General features: G+C 43.0%; 1 protein-coding gene across 5 annotated transcripts; it reads left to right on the top strand.

Moving 5' to 3' along the window:
- Positions 1-500: 500 nt before the first annotated feature.
- On the top strand, positions 501-14,920 carry katnb1 (katanin p80 (WD repeat containing) subunit B 1). 5 transcript variants are annotated; one of them, XM_034679872.1, is made up of 21 exons: positions 501-695; positions 3,264-3,363; positions 3,679-3,853; positions 3,936-4,066; positions 4,149-4,266; positions 4,482-4,582; positions 4,867-4,908; positions 5,080-5,163; positions 6,693-6,808; positions 7,080-7,151; positions 7,236-7,386; positions 7,480-7,670; positions 8,607-8,755; positions 8,860-8,910; positions 9,960-10,024; positions 10,112-10,345; positions 10,497-10,646; positions 10,761-10,837; positions 11,086-11,160; positions 11,541-11,657; positions 13,777-14,920. In XM_034679872.1, the coding sequence occupies exons 3-21, from the start codon at positions 3,814-3,816 to the stop codon at positions 13,916-13,918; spliced, it is 2,106 nt and encodes a 701-aa protein (XP_034535763.1). In that variant the 5' UTR covers positions 501-695; positions 3,264-3,363; positions 3,679-3,813; the 3' UTR covers positions 13,919-14,920. The 5 variants fall into 5 exon arrangements, with proteins under 5 accessions (XP_034535763.1, XP_034535765.1, XP_034535762.1 ...); XM_034679874.1 differs by having other exon boundaries at positions 516-679; XM_034679871.1 differs by lacking the exon at positions 3,264-3,363 and having other exon boundaries at positions 516-679.
- Positions 14,921-19,102: the final 4,182 nt, after the last annotated feature.

Here is a 19,102-nt window from a genome sequence, read left to right as displayed (position 1 = left end):
ACAAAAAAAAGTTTAAGGCTCAATTTTTTTTCTGAGAAAAAAATTGCTTTCTGCTGTAATCTCAGAATTCTGAGAAAAAAAGTCAGAATTATAAGAGGAATAATAAAATAACAAAAAACACCTTTAAAAATGTTTTTTCTCGCCTGCCCTCCCAAAAATGTTTTTCAGAGGTCCTAACCCTCCTCTGTAGAATCTGGCTGACTTTAAAGGCATAATTCTCCTTCGTAATGGATTTTTCCACAGTTCATAATGATGCTACCAAATGATAGTGATCAACACGTCAAATAATATAATAAAGAAATACATATTTAAACACTTTTTATACAGTATTTCATTGAGGACAAACCATCTTCAATTAAAGCAGTTTTTAGTTTTATTTTATTGTATTTATTTATTCATTTTGTATAATAACTCATGTAAAAAAAAAAACATGATACTGTTTTATTTCCTTGTTGTTAACAATTATCTGTCAATAAAGTTTTTGTTTTTTTTAAACGTAGGTTTACTACGTCAGCGGAAGTACGTGGTTTGTGGCTCAGTTGCTAAGCTGCAGCCGCCGAGGAGACACCAGACTGTCAACAAGTTCTCATGGGTTCCTAAAACAGCTTAACCATCGACGGTCTGACCTTTAAACTTTGACCCCCCGAGGAGTCCGATGGTTACCGGCGGACAGACGAAGGTAACCCGACCCTGAGGTTTGTTTCTCTGTTTATGTGACCGCTCTGATGACAGCTAGCATTAATTAGCTAACCTGCTGCTTTAACAGGTGAGCTGCTAACCAGCGTTAGCTGTTAGATCATCCTCAGTAATCAGAGACTTTAAGACTCTTCACCAGAGTCTACAGTCTTTATTCATTTATAGTCAGCTGTTTTCACTGTTTCTGATACAGTCCTCACTTTAGCTTATTAATGTGTTTACTAAATGACGTTTGATAAATGAGTTAAGATGTGGATCTTAATACGATTACTAAACATTAACTCTGCATTAAGATAGATTAAGTTAGCTATCTCATTACTGCTGCTTTACCCAAACCCCTTTGTGTTAACTGGGACTCTAACGATCCAAGAGGGAGATTGACTGATCATGACTTCATTCAATCAAACAAACAAGATTTATTAAAATGCTCTCCAGTTAACTACAGAGAGAAGGATTCAATTAATAATAATGATGCTTTTATTTTAAGAGCACTTTTCAATGCAGGTAACAAAGTGCCTCAGAAAAACAATAAAAACAGAAAGGTAAAACATGAAAAATAGAATATTTATTATTATAAAGGTGTCTTGAGTGATGAAATGAAATAAGGGACTGACTCTGCAAGTCTAATTTCCTCTGGCAGGCTGGTCCAGAGTCGCAGCAAAGGACCTCAGACTGTGTCCTGGCTCTGAAATACACTATCTGGACGCCTGACCAAAAGGGACTATAATGACATTAGAATCAAAAATTCACTTTAAAATGGAGTTAGTCTCCCTTTTGCAGCTGTAACAGCTTCCACAGATGTTGGAGTGTTTCTGTGTGAATGTGTGCCTGTTCATTCTGGAGAGATCAGGTGCTGATGTTGGACGAGAAGGCCGGCTCGCAATCTCCGTTCCAGCTCATCCAAAAGGTGCTGGATGGGGTTGAGGTCAGGGCTCTGTGTGTTTCCAGGTCTTTATAGTCCTTGCTTCTTGCACAGCGGCTCAGTCATGTTGTAGTAGAAAAGGGCTTTCCACAAACTGTTGACACAAAGTTGGACGCAGAGCATTGTCCACAATGTGTTGGTATTCTGAAGCATTAAGATCAGAGATAAGAGGCCTGATTGAAACACCTAGATTCAGTAATGAACAGATGTGGATAAATGCTTTTGTCCATGTAGTGTATGCAGAGGGAAAAGAGTATTTCAAATCAATCCTTAAAGCTCCTGTGAGGAGTTTTTGAGAAGTTGTGATTCAGGTCCAAATTGATACTGATGTCTCTTCATGACCTTCTAAAGCAAACCAGACCATCAGCGACACGATTAACAACTTCCATATTTTTATTTTTGATGCTTGAAAACGCTCAAGGGGGTAGGCGTCAGACCAGATGATTGACAGCACGCTTAAAAAAAAAAGCATTTTTACACATTTTTAAAGTCAAATATTCGCAATAAGTAACACATTAGACTGTTGGTGAGAAAGACTCTACCTGAGTGTGAGCAGGACAAGGTCAGAGAAGTTAAAAGATGTTTATGTTTGCCTATAGGGGGCGACAAAAACGACACAAGCTGAAAGTTCCTCACAGGAGCTTTAAACAGCAGGTAGTCCAATGTAGGGATGCTAAATTTGAGGTGATGTGGGATCATGTTTTAGTTCTAGTTAAAAGCCGAGCTGCTGATGACTTTATGAACATTATTTTGCTCTGTTTCTCTGGAGAACAGCATCATTTATATTTTGTCTGTATTAAGCACCAACTTTAAGTCATTGAGGGTGTTACACAGATTGTTTAAAGAGTGTTTGAAGTAATTGACGGCAGGTTGAACAGAATCAGCAAAATAATACAATACAGAGTCATCAGCATTTAGATAGATAGTAAATAAAACCAGACTTAAGACAAACCCTGTGGAACAACAACCCTCATAACTGATTAAAAAATAGAAAAGTGTTAGATTAGGTTACATATTTATACCCGTGGGTGGATTTGTTTTGCAGCAAGATGATGATGTCCAGTTTGACATCCAGTTACAAACAACATCAACATGAAACCACACAAACCAGTCGGAAATGTCGAACTATCAAAACACAAAAACATGATATAAAAGTACTCTGTCTCCACCGCCCATAATTTAAAGGAGAGAGAAAAAGATTGAAATGTACATGGATTGATCATTATAGGAGTTCAGTTATTTAATTCACAGTTTCTGAAGTTGCAGAAATGCTAACCTCTAAGCTCACCTGTTCAGCTTCTTGAGGAAGTGGAACCTGCTGAGATGTGAGAATCAACATCCAGACTCAAAGGCTCAACAAATATGGAAATGCATACATGAATTATAAATCTGTTTGTGAAGCGAACTTCTCCTCAGTGAAGATAAAAACAGCATGAATATGTGAAAGACATTAAGATAGAAAGGTGTAGGATTAATTCACGCTTATTGCACTAGTACTCATTAAATCACTGTAATGAGATGAGACATAAATGTCCTCCTGTTGGGTCTGCAGGAATGTAACATGAACACTGAAATAATCAGCTTTAGTAATGTAGTACGACCTGCAGCCCGACATGTTATACAGCCCCTCTTTATCTTCTTAAAGGCACCACACTGAGCCCGTTCACATTCCTCCTCTCCACCGTGACCTATACTGAAGCAGTGCTGGAGAAGCTGTGCAGTGTGTTTCCTTTTTAGAGAATCAGGTACACTTAAAGTCACAGTACGCTTTTTTTTAAAAACCATGCAGCTGTTTGATTTCTGTTATTCCTGTTCAATCTGAAAGTCAAAATGTATGCTGCTAACTAAGACTTATCTGTTGCGGTTAATAATTGGGTCCCAGAAGACTAAAGCAAAGCAAAACCTGAGTATCTGTCTGGATAAACACTAAAACTGTGACAGTGATACCAAAATATAAGAGCAACAGCACCCCAGCTGTTTGTGAGGAACAAAGTCTTACATGATCGTGTGTGTATCTGCAGAAATCCAACACCGTGCTCATGTGTCTGTCGTCTCTGCAGGAGGAGGACGCTCAGAGCTCAGGCTGAAAGAGAAGCTGATGTCTGTCCTCGGTCGTCCTGACTTAACTTGATGCATTAACCTCGGCACTGGTTGAGGATTTCAAACAAAGCAGCCAGGCTCCCAGTGTGACCAGTATGGCTGCTGCCAACACCACCAAGATCTCATGGAGGCTACGTGAGTCACACCTTCAAATAACATCCTCTTTTATGGTGACTGGAGATATTGATCATACTCCTCTCTTTGTGTTTTTGTGCAGAGGAGTTCGAGGCTCACTCCCGCAGCGTTTCCTGTTTGTCTCTGGCAAAGAGCTCCGGCCGCCTGCTGGCCACAGGAGGGGAGGACTGCACGGTCAATATCTGGGCTGTCAGCAAGGCCAACTGCATCATGGTGAGACATCGCTGATCACTGTTTTACTGTCATGACCATCAATCTCTCTTCTTTGACTTGTTGTGTTTGTTCTGTTTCTCAGAGTCTGACGGGTCACAAGAACCCAGTGGAGTGTGTCCTGTTCAACATTTCAGAGGAGCAGGTGGTGGCCGGTTCAAGGTCTGGATCAATACGAATCTGGGACCTGGAGGCTGCAAAGAGTGAGATCTAGTTTGTTGCCTTTTCTGCATAACCCAAATCCTCTTCTCCACTTGTGTTTTTATTATAAACACTATCAGAAGTTAGATTATCTCTCCAAGGTGTAAAGTCAGTTTGCAAGTTAAGCTCAGGGCGTGGAGAAATGTGGTCTTGGAGATTCTGAACCTTCAGTCCTGCAGTCAGTCGATGTAACTCTGCTGCTTCCTGTCCTCTTCAGGTTTAAGGACTCTGATGGGACACAAAGCCAACATCACCAGCCTGGGCTTCCATCCGTTTGGAGACTTCCTTGCCTCAAGCTCCATGGACACAAACATCAAGGTGTGTGTGTGTTTATTCGTGTGTTTGTGAGGACAGATTCTAAGTTTTCTTTCCTGCATTGTGAGGACTCTGTTGCTCGTCCACACGGCTTTAAGGACTGAATATAAAGTCTTGATTTAAAGGTGAAGTTTAGAGTCAGGGGCTGGGTAATGCTTTTTATCACAGAGGGCTCTTAAGACCATTTAAATACAACCCTGTGAGTATAAACATGTGATCAAGAATGTGAATCTGCATTAATGATGTCATTTCCTTTTATCTGACCATGAATGTGTCCTCTCTGTCAGCTGTGGGACGTGCGGAGGAAAGGATACGTGTTCAGATACAAGGTAATACTTGAGCGTGTGTGTGTGTTTTAAAGATTCATATTGTTTCAGAGATGGTTTAAGATGATCTTTTCACTCCCATACACAAAGTCCACAGCTTTTAGTGTTAATATAAAGTGATAACTTCCACTGCCTCAGAACATAATGTTGCTTGTTCTTGTGTTTGCACTGCAGGGTCACACTCAGGCGGTGAGGAGTTTGGCCTTCAGTCCAGACGGGAAGTGGTTGGCCTCAGCCAGCGACGACTGCACCGTCAAGGTACAAACTGGGATAAAAAGGATATTCAGCATGTTTATTATTTTGAACACCTCAATACGATCCGTAGATATTCCATACTGTCAGTTATATACATTGTGTTGTGAAGGAAAACTTGATTCAGGGGGGAAAAACATTTCCAAAGATCGAACACTGAAAATACTTGATATTTACAACCCTAGTTTGAAGTAAATGTGAGGACTTTTATTATGTTCAGTGTTAAACCAACAGTGAATGTATCCTCTTTCAGTAAGTGTGTATCACAGCCTGAGGTAAAGTGTCTCCTGTGTCTCAAGTTACAAAAGCTTTCCTCTTAGTCATCAGATTTTTATTTTAAAGGTGACATATCATGCGAAATGGACTTTTTAATGGTTCTCTACCTGAAATATGTGTACCTGTCTACAAACCCCCCGAGAATGAAAAGAATCCATTCTGCCCCTGTTCTGATTTCTCCACCTTTCTGTAAATGTGTGTGAAACGAGCCGTTTCGGACTTCCGTGTTTTTGTTACGTAACAACAATATCCGGTCTGTCACGGAGTCAGAGCTCGGAGCTTGTTCAGCCCATAGACTGTATAAAATAATACTGAATCCCTCCTCCGTTTTTCATTACCTGCACACATGTGTGCTAACAAGGAGCTTAGGAGGGAGGCATGCTAGTTGTAGGCTGTCTTAATAAACACAAAGGTCGGTTTTACTCCCCACGTCTGCAGATTTGAAGATCTAGTGGATGATTTTTATTTATCATGGATAAGTGCTAGCGCTAGTTAGCATAGTCACATAGCTACATGTTGGTAGCTGTGTACCAAGACACACGTCAACATACTGACAAATAAAACAACAAGAAACACTAAATCTGTGACCAATCCTTCAGAAAGGTCCAGCTGCCTTTCTGGCAAAGGTCGGTTTTACTCCCCACGTCTGCAGATTTGAAGATCTAGTGGATGATTTGTATTTATCAAGGATAAGTGCTAGCGCTAGTTAGCATAGCCACATAGCTACATGTTCGTAGCTGTAGCTGTGTACCAAGACACACGTCGACATACTGATAAATAAAACAACAAGAAACACTAAATCTGTGACCAATCCTTCAGAATCCTTCAGGTCCTGCTGCAGGCGCCTCTCCGTCAGGATCAGATTCTGGATCAGATTCAGAGGGTTGAAGTAACGTGATCTCTGAGCAGTCGTGTATATTCAGCCAACATGTAAACATTAGATCAACCTGCTGGACAGCCAAGGCACATCCACTTCCTGAGGGGGCGTGGTCAGAGAGAAAACAGACTGTTCTGAGGAGGACTGAAGAAGAGGGTTTTTCAGGCAGACCAAAATCTGATTTCAAAGTGTTTTTTTGAGCATAAACTTTAAAGACATGTTTTGGGGACCTCTTAGACCAATATATATTGATGAAAAAAGCGTGATATGTCACCTTTAAAGCACAGTTTGGGGAGGTTGGAATATTTAGTGATATGTAATGGTCAGATTAAAAAGGATTTCCTCTGGCTTTATGTTGTCTTTTGTCTCCTGTCTCCATCAGCTGTGGGATCTCACTCAGGGAAAGACAATCACAGAGTTCAAATCTCACACGGCGGCCGTCAACATCGTTCAGTTTCACCCCAACGAGTACCTGTTGGCATCAGGCAGCTCCGACAGGTACGACCTGAGAGCCTGTTTCAAACACCTCAGGGTGGATTGTAACTCCCGTCAGGACTTCGTTTCAGCCGCTTTGCTCTGATTGTTGTTGAAATGATTAAAAAAGTTCACCCTGTTGATGTTGTGTAATCATAAAGCTCTGTATGAACATGAACTGTTACTGTTTCCCACCGCTTGGTGTTTTAAGCTGCATTATTGTGACCCTAATCCTGGACGCTAACAGAGAGTTGGTGTGTTTGTTTTTCTTGTTCCTGTGTTTGTTTGTCCTCAGGACCATCAAGCTGTGGGATCTGGAGAAGTTCAGGATGATTGGCTCATTGGAGGGAGACACGACTCCCGTCAGGTGAGTTTTTGTTCACAGTCAGAGTATCAGGTTGAACGACATGCTGCAGAACTGTGACCTCTGACCTCTGCTCTGTGTGTTCAGGAGTATATTCTTCAGCCCTGATGGCAGCTGTCTGTACAGCGGGGCCACAGACTCTCTGAGGGTCTTTGGCTGGGAGCCCGACCGCTGCTTCGATGTGGTGCCTGTGGGCTGGGGGAAAGTCGCTGACCTCGCAGTGTGCAACCAGCAGCTGGTGTGTAGCTCCGCCTACAGGATCAAATCAGTACTGTTTATTATGAACCTGTATCCTGTATCCTCATCTCTCTGCTCTCCTCTGCTTTGTCAGATCGGAGTGTCTCATGAGCTCTCCAGTGTGTCGTCCTACGTGGTGGATCTGAAGCGGGTGAAGAAGAGCGGTGGCTCTGTGATCCAAGGAATCATCAAGGACAACCAGCCGCTCACAGAGCCCAAGGATCCCAAAGGAGCAGCGCTGCGGAGGAACTACGAGAGACCCACAACCACCTGCAGCTCACAGAGGTTCGGCTCCCGATCACACAGACGACACATCAGATGCATCAGTGTACATTTTATATTGCAGAGTTTGTGCACCTGATTTTCTTCACAGTTTAATCACAACAAATGTTATCTCAAGACTCTTTTACAAACATAGGAGGTCTAGACCACTCTATGTCAAATTATGAACAGAGACCCAACACCAAGACAGGATAAGACTCAGTCTGACCCCAACTTAATCCATCATGAGCATTGCACCTCGCAGTATTTAGCTAGTTACAGTGGCGAGGACAAACTTCCTTTAACAGGCAGAAACCTCCAGCAGGACCAGACTCATGTTAGACACACATCTGCCTCGACCGAGTTGGGTCTGGAAAGAGGGATAGAGGAGAATAAGAGAGAGAGGGAGCGGTGATAGTGATGACACAAGCAGTAGAAGCTGTTGCCGCTGGAGTCCGGCACGTCCACAGCAGGAGGACGTCTACGGCAGCTCAGAGGAACCTACGAAACAAAGGAGCTCAGGGACTCCAGAAAGGTCTATGGTTAGTAACTTTAATGGGACAGGAAGAGTTAAAGTAAGTGATGAGGGCGTTGAGGGGGGAAGGGGGTGAGATAGGATCCCAGTGTGTCAGTGTCAGTTCCCCTGGCAGTCTAAGCCTATAGTAGCATAACTAAGACCTGGTCCAAGCCTGATCCAGCTTGATAAGCTTTATCAAAAAGGAAATTTTGAAGCCTACTCTTAAAAGTAGAGAGGGTGTCTGCCTCCCGGACCCTGACTGGTAGATGATTCCAAACATCCTGAAACAACAAGTTACAGTTTAATATCAACAAGAAAGAAGAATATGGAACCAGGTTTCACTTGTAAAGAAAAGCTTCAGATGGTACCATCAATCACATTTAAGCGATACATGTAAAATCCTGGTTCTGCTGTCACTCAGTCTAATGTTGTGATGTCATCAGGTTGAGGCAGAGTTCAGAAGCTGATAGGCGGAGCCCTGAAGGTGAGAGGCGGAGCCCGAGTGAAGACGAGGCGGAGGAGAAATTGTCGTCCGCTGAAATCCACAACGCTGAAGATTTCAAAGAGATCTTTCAGCCGAAGAACGCCATCTGTAGGTCGACCATCAACAAACAACCGGATTAAACCGAGTTCATCTGAAGAGTCGTGTTTGACTTTTATGTGTCCCAGTCATGATTCAGTTCTTCTCTCTTCCAGCTCGCACTCCTCCCAAGATGTCTGAACCTTTCCCTGCTCCTCCAGAGGACGGTGAGTCCGGCATAACTCCACTGTCAGGGTGCACAACCTAACCCTAACCCCTAGCCCCTAGCCCCTAACCCCTAACCCCTAACCCTAACCCCTAACCCCTAACCCCTAACCCCTAACCCTAACCCCTAACCCCTAACCCCTAACCCTAACCCCTAACCCAAACCCTAACCCCTAGCCCCTAACCCCTAGCCCCTAACCCCTAACCCCTAACCCCTAACCCAAACCCAAACCCTAACCCTAACCCCTAACCCAAACCCTAACCCTAACGCCTAACCCCTAACCCAAACCCTAACCCTAACCCTAACCCTTACCATAACCCCTAACCCCTAACCCTAACCCTAACCCCTAACCCAAACCCTAACCCCTAACCCCTAACCCAAACCCTAACCCTAACCCCTAACCCCTAACCCAAACCCTAACCCTAACCCTAACCCTTACCATAACCCCTAACCCCTAACCCTAACCCAAACCCTAACCCCTAACCCCTAACCCCAAACCCTAACCCTAACCCCTAACCCCTAACCCCAAACCCTAACCCTAACCCTAACCCTAACCCCTAACCCCTAACCCAAACCCTAACCCTAACCCTAACCCTTACCATAACCCCTAACCCCTAACCCTAACCCTAACCCAAACCCTAACCCTAACCCCTAACCCCTAACCCAAACCCTAACCCTAACCCTAACCCTTACCATAACCCCTAACCCAAACCCTAACCCTAACCCTAACCCTTACCATAACCCCTAACCCCTAACCCTAACCTTAGTCAAAACACAACACAAACAGCGCTCTACATGAATAAGATTATAACTCTGTAACTGTAGGGATGTGGAAATATACAGCTGTTACATCGGAGATAAATTCAAAGTAAAGTAAAGTTAATTTAGCTCAGATAAATTCAAGTTAAAGTAGATTAAAGGTAAAGTCAAGCACACAGGAAAGTGAGGTTTTAAAAGTGTAATCAGACACAGGAAGTGTAGAACCTTTGTGTGTGCCGTGTTTGAGATCGAGGACTCTGAGGAAGGTTTGATTTGTCTTTCTCTCCTCAGAGACGATCTTAGCGATCGGCCGTCAGCTGAAGGATATGATATCTCCGTTTCCCGACAAGCAGCAGGTCAGTGAACGCAGCAGAAGCTTCAGTGCTTCCCTCTGAGTGTAGTGTTCATGTTTTGTAACATAAAGGTGTTTCAATGTGTTCCAGGCTGCTCCGCTGGCCTCCTCCACCCCTGTTCAGAGGGTGGAGCCTACAGTGGTGTCGTGCGTTAAGCGCCCTGTCCCCTCGGCTGTCGTCCCACCACCTGCCAACCCTCCCTCCTCTGGCCTGCCTCCTCCCTCTCAGCCTGTGGTCATCACGGCGAAGTCCAAACCACAACCTAAAATCATCCTCAGCACCAGGAACGAGCCCATCGGCCTGAACGTGGCCGACTTTCTGCCGGTGAGCTTTTTTATTCAAAGGAACAACTTCTGGAAGAGTTTCTTTGCTTTGCTGTTGAAAATTGATCATATGGAAATCTTAGTTTATAGTCCCTGCGTCGTTGGGTTGGAGTGTAGAGGAAACCATATTTGTTTTCTGTCTCTCTCCTCAGTCTTCTCCAAACAACCGAGCCGGCGCTCTGAGCGACGAGGAGGCGCTGTTACAGATCAAAAAGGGTCACGACACCATGTGTGTGATGCTGAGCAGCCGACACAAGAACCTGCAGACGGTCCGAGGGGTGTGGGCCCGGGAGGACATCAAGGTGAGACTTACTTGCTCAGGGCAGGATTGGTAAACAATTTCCAGCAGCCAATAAAACAATAACTGAATTCTGCATGGATGACTTCTTCACATCCTGTGTTCCTCCTCTCTGCAGAGCGCTCTCGATGCTGCTGTCTCCATGAACGACCTTTCTATTGTAGTGGACATCCTCAACATCATCAACCTGCAGCCGTACGACACACATTCAATTACTCTTCAGAAATACTTTTAAATATGTAGAGAAGATATTCATTAAATGCAGTGACTTCCACTACAGATATTCATTATATTCCATGATATCTTTCATGGTATTATAAAAACATAAACACATTTTTTTTAAACTGTTTTGATTGGATAAAGTCAAATGTAAGTAATTGTGGATGAACGACACTCAGACCTCATGTTTTAATCCTGAATCGTGATCCTAACCCTTCCTCCAGGTCTCTGTGGAAGCTGGACCTGTGCACAACGATCCTTCCTCAGATTGACAAACTGCTGCAGAGTAAATATGAGAGGTGAGCGACTCTGAGCACACCTTCTTCCATTCTGGATTATGTCATTTAATGTATTCGTAGTTTTCTCTCTAAGAAGGCAAAGAAGTGTAAAGAGGAGGAGAAAGTTTAAATTAATATAGACTAAATCCAAGTCCAAGTCCTGGTGACTCGGCTAAACGCTGGTTTGAAGCTGCTCTTTAAAGAACCATGAAGATAAAACAGAGCATCTAAACTCCCTGTCTTATAACACTCACATCTTTATTTTAATTCAATTAAAACAGTCTTTTCTGAAAAACCTGTAAGACTGTAGAATAAGTCCTGCAAAGATGAGATGACCCAGACATGTGTCATAAAGGTGTGTGTGTGTGTGACCGTCTCTCTCTCTCTGTGTGTGTGATCAGTTACATGCAGACCGGCTGCACGTCTCTGAAGCTCATCATGAAGCACTTCTGGATGCTGATCTCGGACACGCTGAAAGCAACGCCCTCTGTGGGAGTGGACATCACACGAGAGGAGCGGTGAGTCACAGCAGTCTAAAAATCTTAAAGGCATTGAAGAACAACTCTTTAAAAGTTGATGTTTGTCTCGTCCTGCAGACAGACCGGACTTTTGTGACCAAAGTGCATTATTATGATGCATTTATCTCTGCATCTTTTTGTCCTTTGTAACTAAATTGTAGAAAAATCACTTTATTTGCATTCATCTCTGTAGTGACAGATTTCAGCCGACTTGCAGGACACAGGGAAACTGCTCAGAGACAAGTGGACAGGCACTCTGCGAGGGAACTAAACTCAGTGCTGGTGCTTTAGGCGTTTTTCGCCCAGAGGAACTTTACCCCTGAAATACGTGCGTTTCGACCGGTGGACCCAGGGTCTAAATTTAGTTCAGGGGTAGATAATCTCCCCCCTAAAAAGCCCCTGCTAGGGGGGGTGGTACTTTTCAAAAAGCCCCGGGGGCTTTCAGAGGGCAGGGCCTGCAATGCTGAACGTGTCTGATTGGTAGATTAACCGCAGTGTTTTTATTCCTCCCTCCGTCCACAATAACATCACACACATCTGTGATTCTCTTGATTTCTCTTTCTTTCATTAGTTTTTATTTTTTCTATCTTTTTTGTATGTGTGTGTACTTTTCAAAAGAAGAAGCTGTGATTCTCTTGATTTAGCAGCTTGTAACAGTAGTCTTCTCTCAGCACACCGTGAATGCGTCTCTCCTCCCGGTGTTCCGGTTTTCAAAGTGACCCTGTAAACTGGAGACCTTCAGCTGAACGTGTCAGTGTTTGTGGAGTTTACACAGCTGTTGAAACACAGAGGGAGTTCCTGGGAATGCAAACTAGTTTAGCTTTTATTAAGATTTCAAAATATCCTCATCAGATATTTAATGATCGTCTAAAGATGTTTATGAGGGATGCATCCGGCTGAGAGTCTCCAGTTAACAGGGTCGCTGTTTAAACCAAAACACCGGCCATGTTCATGTTTTTCTGCTTTTGGAGCACAATTTCAAATTTGAGGACATTTTTTTTTTCAACAGGAACCGGGTCAACTTTTTTGTCAAATTTTTTTCGATTTTTTTTTTTTTCAATTTTTTTTATATATATATATATATATTTTTTTTTTTTCGAATTAAAAAAAAAAAAAAAATCAAATTTTTTTAGTCATCTTTTTTTATTTTTTCAAAATTTAATTTAAATTTAAATTTTTTTCAATATTTTTTTTCAAATTTTTCCGAAAAAACCATTCAGTCATTGTTTATTCCATCTGTGATTCACTTGATTTCTCTTTCTTTCATTAGTTTTTATTTGTTCTATCTTTTTTGTATGTGTGTGTACTTTTCAAAAGAAGAAGCTGTGATTCTCTTGATTTAGCAGCTTGTAACAGTAGTCTTCTCTCAGCCCTTCGTGAATGCGTCTCTCCTCCCGGTGTTCCGGTTTTCAAAGTGACCCTCTAAACTGGAGACCTTCAGCTGAACGTGTCAGTGTTTGTGGAGTTTACACAGCTGTTGAAACACAGAGGGAGTTTTAAGATTCAATATCCTCATCAGATATTTAATGATCGTCTAAAGACGTTTATGAGGGATGCATCCGGCTGAGAGTCTCCAGTTAACAGGGTCGCCGTTTAAACCAAAGCACCGGCCGATCTCTGCCACGGCTTTTTGAGTTCAAAAGGATTTTAAAGCCGTGTTGAAACGTCTTTGCTACTCGGGGCCCCGCGGTCGAAACGCAGACAACAATGGGGGCACAGGAACCTTTTATTTCAGGGTAAAGTAGTTCTGGGGGCTAAAAGACCCCGGAACTCTTGGTCGAAATGCACCTTTAGTGTGCATCAAACTCACTCAAAGCTTATAAAGAGGTTAAATTAGAAACGGGATCTTGTTAATGTTAGAAAGAGAACAGTCTTCATCTCCTCTGGATGTAAAAACATCATGAGGTTAACTTTTTAATCTGGAGCTTCAAAAACATCCTGATTCTCTGTCATGGTGTCGAGAGTTTGAAGCTTTGTAATAGCAGAACAAACGTTTGTCCTCTGCAGCTTCCTGTACCTGTTCCTTTCTTTTATCGCTCTTTGTTATCATGATGTGACCTCTCCTTTACTACGATCTGGACTGATGATGTGTTTGTTGTGTTTTGTTGTGTTGCTGTAGACACCACAAGTGCAGAGCGTGCTGCAAGCAGCTGAAGAACCTGAGCAACGTGGTGAAGAACAAATCGACGCAGGTCGGCCGTCACGGCAGCGCCTTCAAAGAGCTGCAGCTGCTCATGGCGCCGCTCGACGACGCTCTCTGAGAGAGACTGAACTGAACCACCCGAATCCAGCCTGCCAATCAGACGGTGGGGGATCCTCAGGTGTCAGCTGACCTGCAGCAGGAGCTCGCTCCAAGCTTCACCTGTTCAAACATTTCTGCACTTTGTGTCTCGATGTGGTCATGTGACTGAAACCCTCCAGAGGCCTCCGTCACTCCCGATGGAGGGAGAAGAACTGTGTGAATAAAAGTGTTATTTAATCTTCTGTTCTCTAAAGAAACACGCTGACAGTTTGAGGTTTGTCAAAGAATCATGTCGGTTTGATGAGCGTCCTGCAGGAAACAGTCTGACACAGACGCAGGTCTGAGTCCTGAACGCAGACTAATGCTGCAGTACAGAAGCCAGAGACTCAACAATCCACGGGTTCAGCTCATCACAAGCTGCAGGGTCGAGTTTAAGACGGTCAGCTCTCCCCTCTGAGAGTACAACGACAATCTGAACAAAAATATCCTGAGAACAAAATCTAAACTAAACTCAAGTTGAAACATTCCTGAGAGGTTTGAATGGATCTCCTCATCTCTCAATAAATATGAAATTGAAGCCAGCAGTCTGTTAGCTTAGCTTAGCACGACGACTGGAAGTAGCTAGTCTACCAAAATCCTCCTCAGTGCACCTCTCACTAATGAACACAGGTCGTTACTGTAGAGATAGTCTCACCTGAAATGTGGATCTGTCGTTACACTCTGAGGCTCAAACACTCGATCACTTTGTTACACTGGATGTAGACTAGAGGTTTTTTTACAGACTTGCTGAGAGCACGGACTCGTTTTGTTCTCAGGATGTGACTATCATTGACTGACTTTCTCAAACACAGGAGTTCACCTGAGGAGAGAAAAACCAGAACCACATTCCCAGACACTGAAGAGATTTTAAACATCGTCATTGTCCTTTTCTACTCTCTCTACTTTTCACACTGTTAGATACACGATGATAAATGTACAGTTCTCCTGTTTATTTAAATAAAGTTGTACATGTGGGGACTCAGGACTGAAGACTTATTCCAACTGTCTGCATGGACTGATTTGTTACTTTAAAGATGTACTAATAAATACTTTTACAGTGATCAAACTCACTGTGTTAAACACAGACATGACTCTATAGTGGAAGTCACTGCATTACAAACAGACATGACTCTGTAGTGGAAGTCACTGCATTAAACACAGACATGACTCTGTAGTGGAAGTCACTGCATTAAAAACAGACATGACTCTGTAGTGGAAGTCACTGCATTAAGAACAGACATGACTCTGTAGTGGAAGTCACTGCATTAAACAGACATGACTCTGTAGTGGAAGTCACTGCATTAAAAACAGACATGACTCTGTAGTGGAAGTCACTGCATTAAGAACAGACATGACTCTGTAGTGGAAGTCACTGCATTAAAAACAGACATGACTCTGTAGTGGAAGTCACTGCATTAAAAACAGACATGACTGTAGAGGAAGTCACTGCATTAAAAACAGACATGACTGTAGAGGAAGTCACTGCATTAAAAACAGACATGACTGCAGTGGAAGTCACTGCATTAAAAACAAACATGACTCTGTAGTGGAAGTCACTGCATTGAAAACAGACATGACTCTGTAGTGGAAGTCACTGCATTAAAAACAGACATGACTGTAGAGGAAGTCACTGCATTAAAAACAGACATGACTCTGTAGTGGAAGTCACTGCATTAAAAACAGACATGACTCTGTAGTGGAAGTCACTGCATTAAAAACAGACATGACTCTGTAGTGGAAGTCACTGCATTAAAAACAGACATGACTCTGTAGTGGAAGTCACTGCATTAAACACAGACATGACTCTGTAGTGGAAGTCACTGCATTAAAAACAGACATGACTCTGTAGTGGAAGTCACTGCATTAAAAACAGACATGACTCTGTAGTGGAAGTACTGCATTAAAAACAGACATGACTCTGTAGTGGAAGTCACTGCATTAAAAACAGACATGACTCTGTAGTGGAAGTCACTGCAGTAAAAACAGACATGACTCTGTAGTGGAAGTCACTGCATTAAACACAGACATGACTCTGTAGTGGAAGTCACTGCATTAAACACAGACATGACTCTGTAGTGGAAGTCACTGCATTAAACACAGACATGACTCTGTAGTGGAAGTCACTGCATTAAAAACAGACATGACTCTGTAGTGGAAGTCACTGCATTAAAAACAGACATGACTCTGTAGTGGAAGTACTGCATTAAAAACAGACATGACTCTGTAGTGGAAGTCACTGCATTAAAAACAGACATGACTCTGTAGTGGAAGTCACTGCATTAAAAACAGACATGACTCTGTAGTGGAAGTCACTGCATTAAAAACAGACATGACTCTGTAGTGGAAGTCACTGCATTAAAAACAGACATGACTCTGTAGTGGAAGTCACTGCATTAAAAACAGACATGACTGTAGTGGAAGTCACTGCATTAAAAACAGACATGACTCTGTAGTGGAAGTCACTGCATTAAACACAGACATGACTCTGTAGTGGAAGTCACTGCATTAAACACAGACATGACTCTGTAGTGGAAGTCACTGCATTAAACACAGACATGACTCTGTAGTGGAAGTCACTGCATTAAAAACAGACATGACTCTGTAGTGGAAGTCACTGCATTAAAAACAGACATGACTGTAGAGGAACTCACTGCATTGAAAACAGACATGACTCTGTAGTGGAAGTCACTGCATTAAACACAGACATGACTCTGTAGTGGAAGTCACTGCATTAAACACAGACATGACTCTGTAGTGGAAGTCACTGCATTAAAAACAGACATGACTCTGTAGTGGAAGTCACTGCATTAAAAACAGACATGACTGTAGTGGAAGTCACTGCATTACAAACAGACATGACTCTGTAGTGGAAGTCACTGCATTAAAAACAGACATGACTCTGTAGTGGAAGTCACTGCATTAAAAACAGACATGACTCTGTGGTGGAAGTCACTGCATTAAAAACAGACATGACTCTGTAGTGGAAGTCACTGCATTAAAAACAGACATGACTCTGTAGTGGAAGTCACTGCATTAAAAACAGACATGACTCTGTAGTGGAAGTCACTGCATTAAAAACAGACATGACTGTAGTGGAAGTCACTGCATTAAAAACAGACATGACTCTGGAGTGGAAGTCACTGCATTAAACAGACATGACTCTGTAGTGGAAGTCACTGCATTAAACACAGACATGACTGTAGTGGAAGTCACTGCATTAAAAACAGACATGACTCTGTAGTGGAAGTCACTGCATTAAACAGACATGACTCTGTAGTGGAAGTCACTGCATTAAAAACAGACATGTCTCTGTAGTGGAAGTCACTGCATTAAACACAGACATGACTCTATAGTGGAAGTCACTGCATTAAACACAGACATGACTCTGTAGTGGAAGTCACTGCATTAAACACAGACATGACTCTGTCGTGGAGATCACTGCATGGGCTCAAAATCCCTTCCAAAAAGCCCCCTGTGTTTTAATACTGTTGTCGCTTCATCTACAAATGGAGGTTCAAATTGTACCGTGCTAAGAGAAACCATTTCCCTTTAAAACTCCAGAAACTGGTCTCCTCGTTTCCCAAACGTTCACAGAGTGTTGTTCAAAGAAGAGATGATGCATCACAGTCGTAAACACAAAGACACAGATCAGCAGGTTTGATTTTTAGAGCGTTTATTAAAAAGGGAATACAAAAAAAACAAACTGTAGAAATCTACAGCAGACACGAAGCAAGCAGACGGTTTTATCATCAGGTCAACAACACACAGCAGCTCATCGCGTTTCTAAGCATTCCTGTCACTACAACTACAACTAACTACCAGCTCCGCCTGCTTCATGTCACGCTCAGCACCGGGTCAACAGCTACAGGTCTGTCCTGTTAGAGGTCAGAGGTCACCTCATCAGTTTTATACAGAGGTGACCGAACGACAGCGGGAGCTCACGAGGAGAAGATTGGAGTCTTATTATTGATGAAGGAGCCGAAGAGAGACGAGGCTCCGTCAGCTCGGAGTAAAAACAGGAAACATCCACAGGAACGGAAAAACAACAATCATGTACACAGAAGATCTCCTCGTATTGCTCGTGTCTCATTGGACAGCTTGATATCAGTGGAGTACCCTGATTGTTTCGAGACGGACTTGCAAGGACTAAGAGCCCCGGTTAGAAAACTACACAGGATGATTCAAGACGAGCGGCAAAACAAGATCAATCCGACCGTCTCTGGGATTGTAGCGAGAACTCGTTCAGTTCAACCTCAGCAAAAAGTTCTCAAGGCGCACATCCTCAAATCAAACAAAACAAGCAACGGGATTAAAGCCTGTCAAACATAAATATAGAACCATATTATGCATATATTAGAATCAACCACATCTGGAACTGTGGGTTAGAAAATAATCTAAAAGTTTAAAGTGCAACTTTACAAAGAAACAATAAAAAGAAATACTGTGATTGGAAAGCATATACTGCAAGGAGAGGGGGGGCAGAAAGTGTTCTGAGGTTTTCAGTCCACATCGGAGGAGCTCGAGAAAGTTTCAAGCGTCAGTGGTTTCTCTTCAGAGTCTCTAAATGTTCAACACAGCAAAGAAGAAGCCTCAGAGATCAGCACGTTTGGCCTCGTTCACCGTTAAAGCACGAGTCTGTAAAGTTGAGTCTTTGCTCCCTCAGATTGTGGAGGTTAATAAATCCAGGGAGGAGGAGAGGAAGGAGAGAGAGGCCCTCAGGGTGTTGGCTGGCACCCTGCAAACGTGTCTCGTGGTCTCTCTCAGGCCGTCAGCTTCAGTCGTCCTGCAGAGAGAAAACAGAGCGTCAGTCAGCGGCCGTGTGAGCTTTCACTCTGTCAAACCATGTCCACACTGCTGCCCATAAATGTGAAAACTCTTTCATCCAGCAGAGATATCCCAGCAGCACTCACACGGATCAGACGCAAAGTTTGAACAGACGTTCGTGCTCCGTGAAGGGTGAACGCAGCAAACTTTGTCGATCCTCTCACTCTCATGAGTCAACAATGTGTCTAAATAAACCTGCAGAACTAACACAAGACGAGCTCCTCTGCCTCAGCTGTACTGTGTGTGCAGGGTAGGGCTGGTTACTGTGTTTTAACACTAAGATATGATCCATATGCATCATCATTAAGGTCCCTTATTTCTTTATTTATCTATGCAAGGT

Source organism: Notolabrus celidotus, chromosome 3 (assembly GCF_009762535.1).
Source record: "Notolabrus celidotus isolate fNotCel1 chromosome 3, fNotCel1.pri, whole genome shotgun sequence".
Lineage (NCBI taxonomy): Eukaryota > Metazoa > Chordata > Actinopteri > Labriformes > Labridae > Notolabrus > Notolabrus celidotus.
Note: the sequence above shows the minus strand (reverse complement) of the source record. Positions and strands in the feature narration are given on the sequence as shown.

Bases quoted from the DNA above. Each gene is read 5' to 3' on its own strand.
- katnb1 (XM_034679872.1), top strand. From the start codon at position 3,814: ATGGCTGCTGCCAACACCACCAAGATCTCATGGAGGCTAC. The intron at 5,164-6,692 runs GTACAAACTGGG...TGTCTCCATCAG, and splicing joins GCGACGACTGCACCGTCAAG to CTGTGGGATCTCACTCAGGG. The intron at 7,387-7,479 runs GTGTGTAGCTCC...CTGCTTTGTCAG, and splicing joins CAGTGTGCAACCAGCAGCTG to ATCGGAGTGTCTCATGAGCT.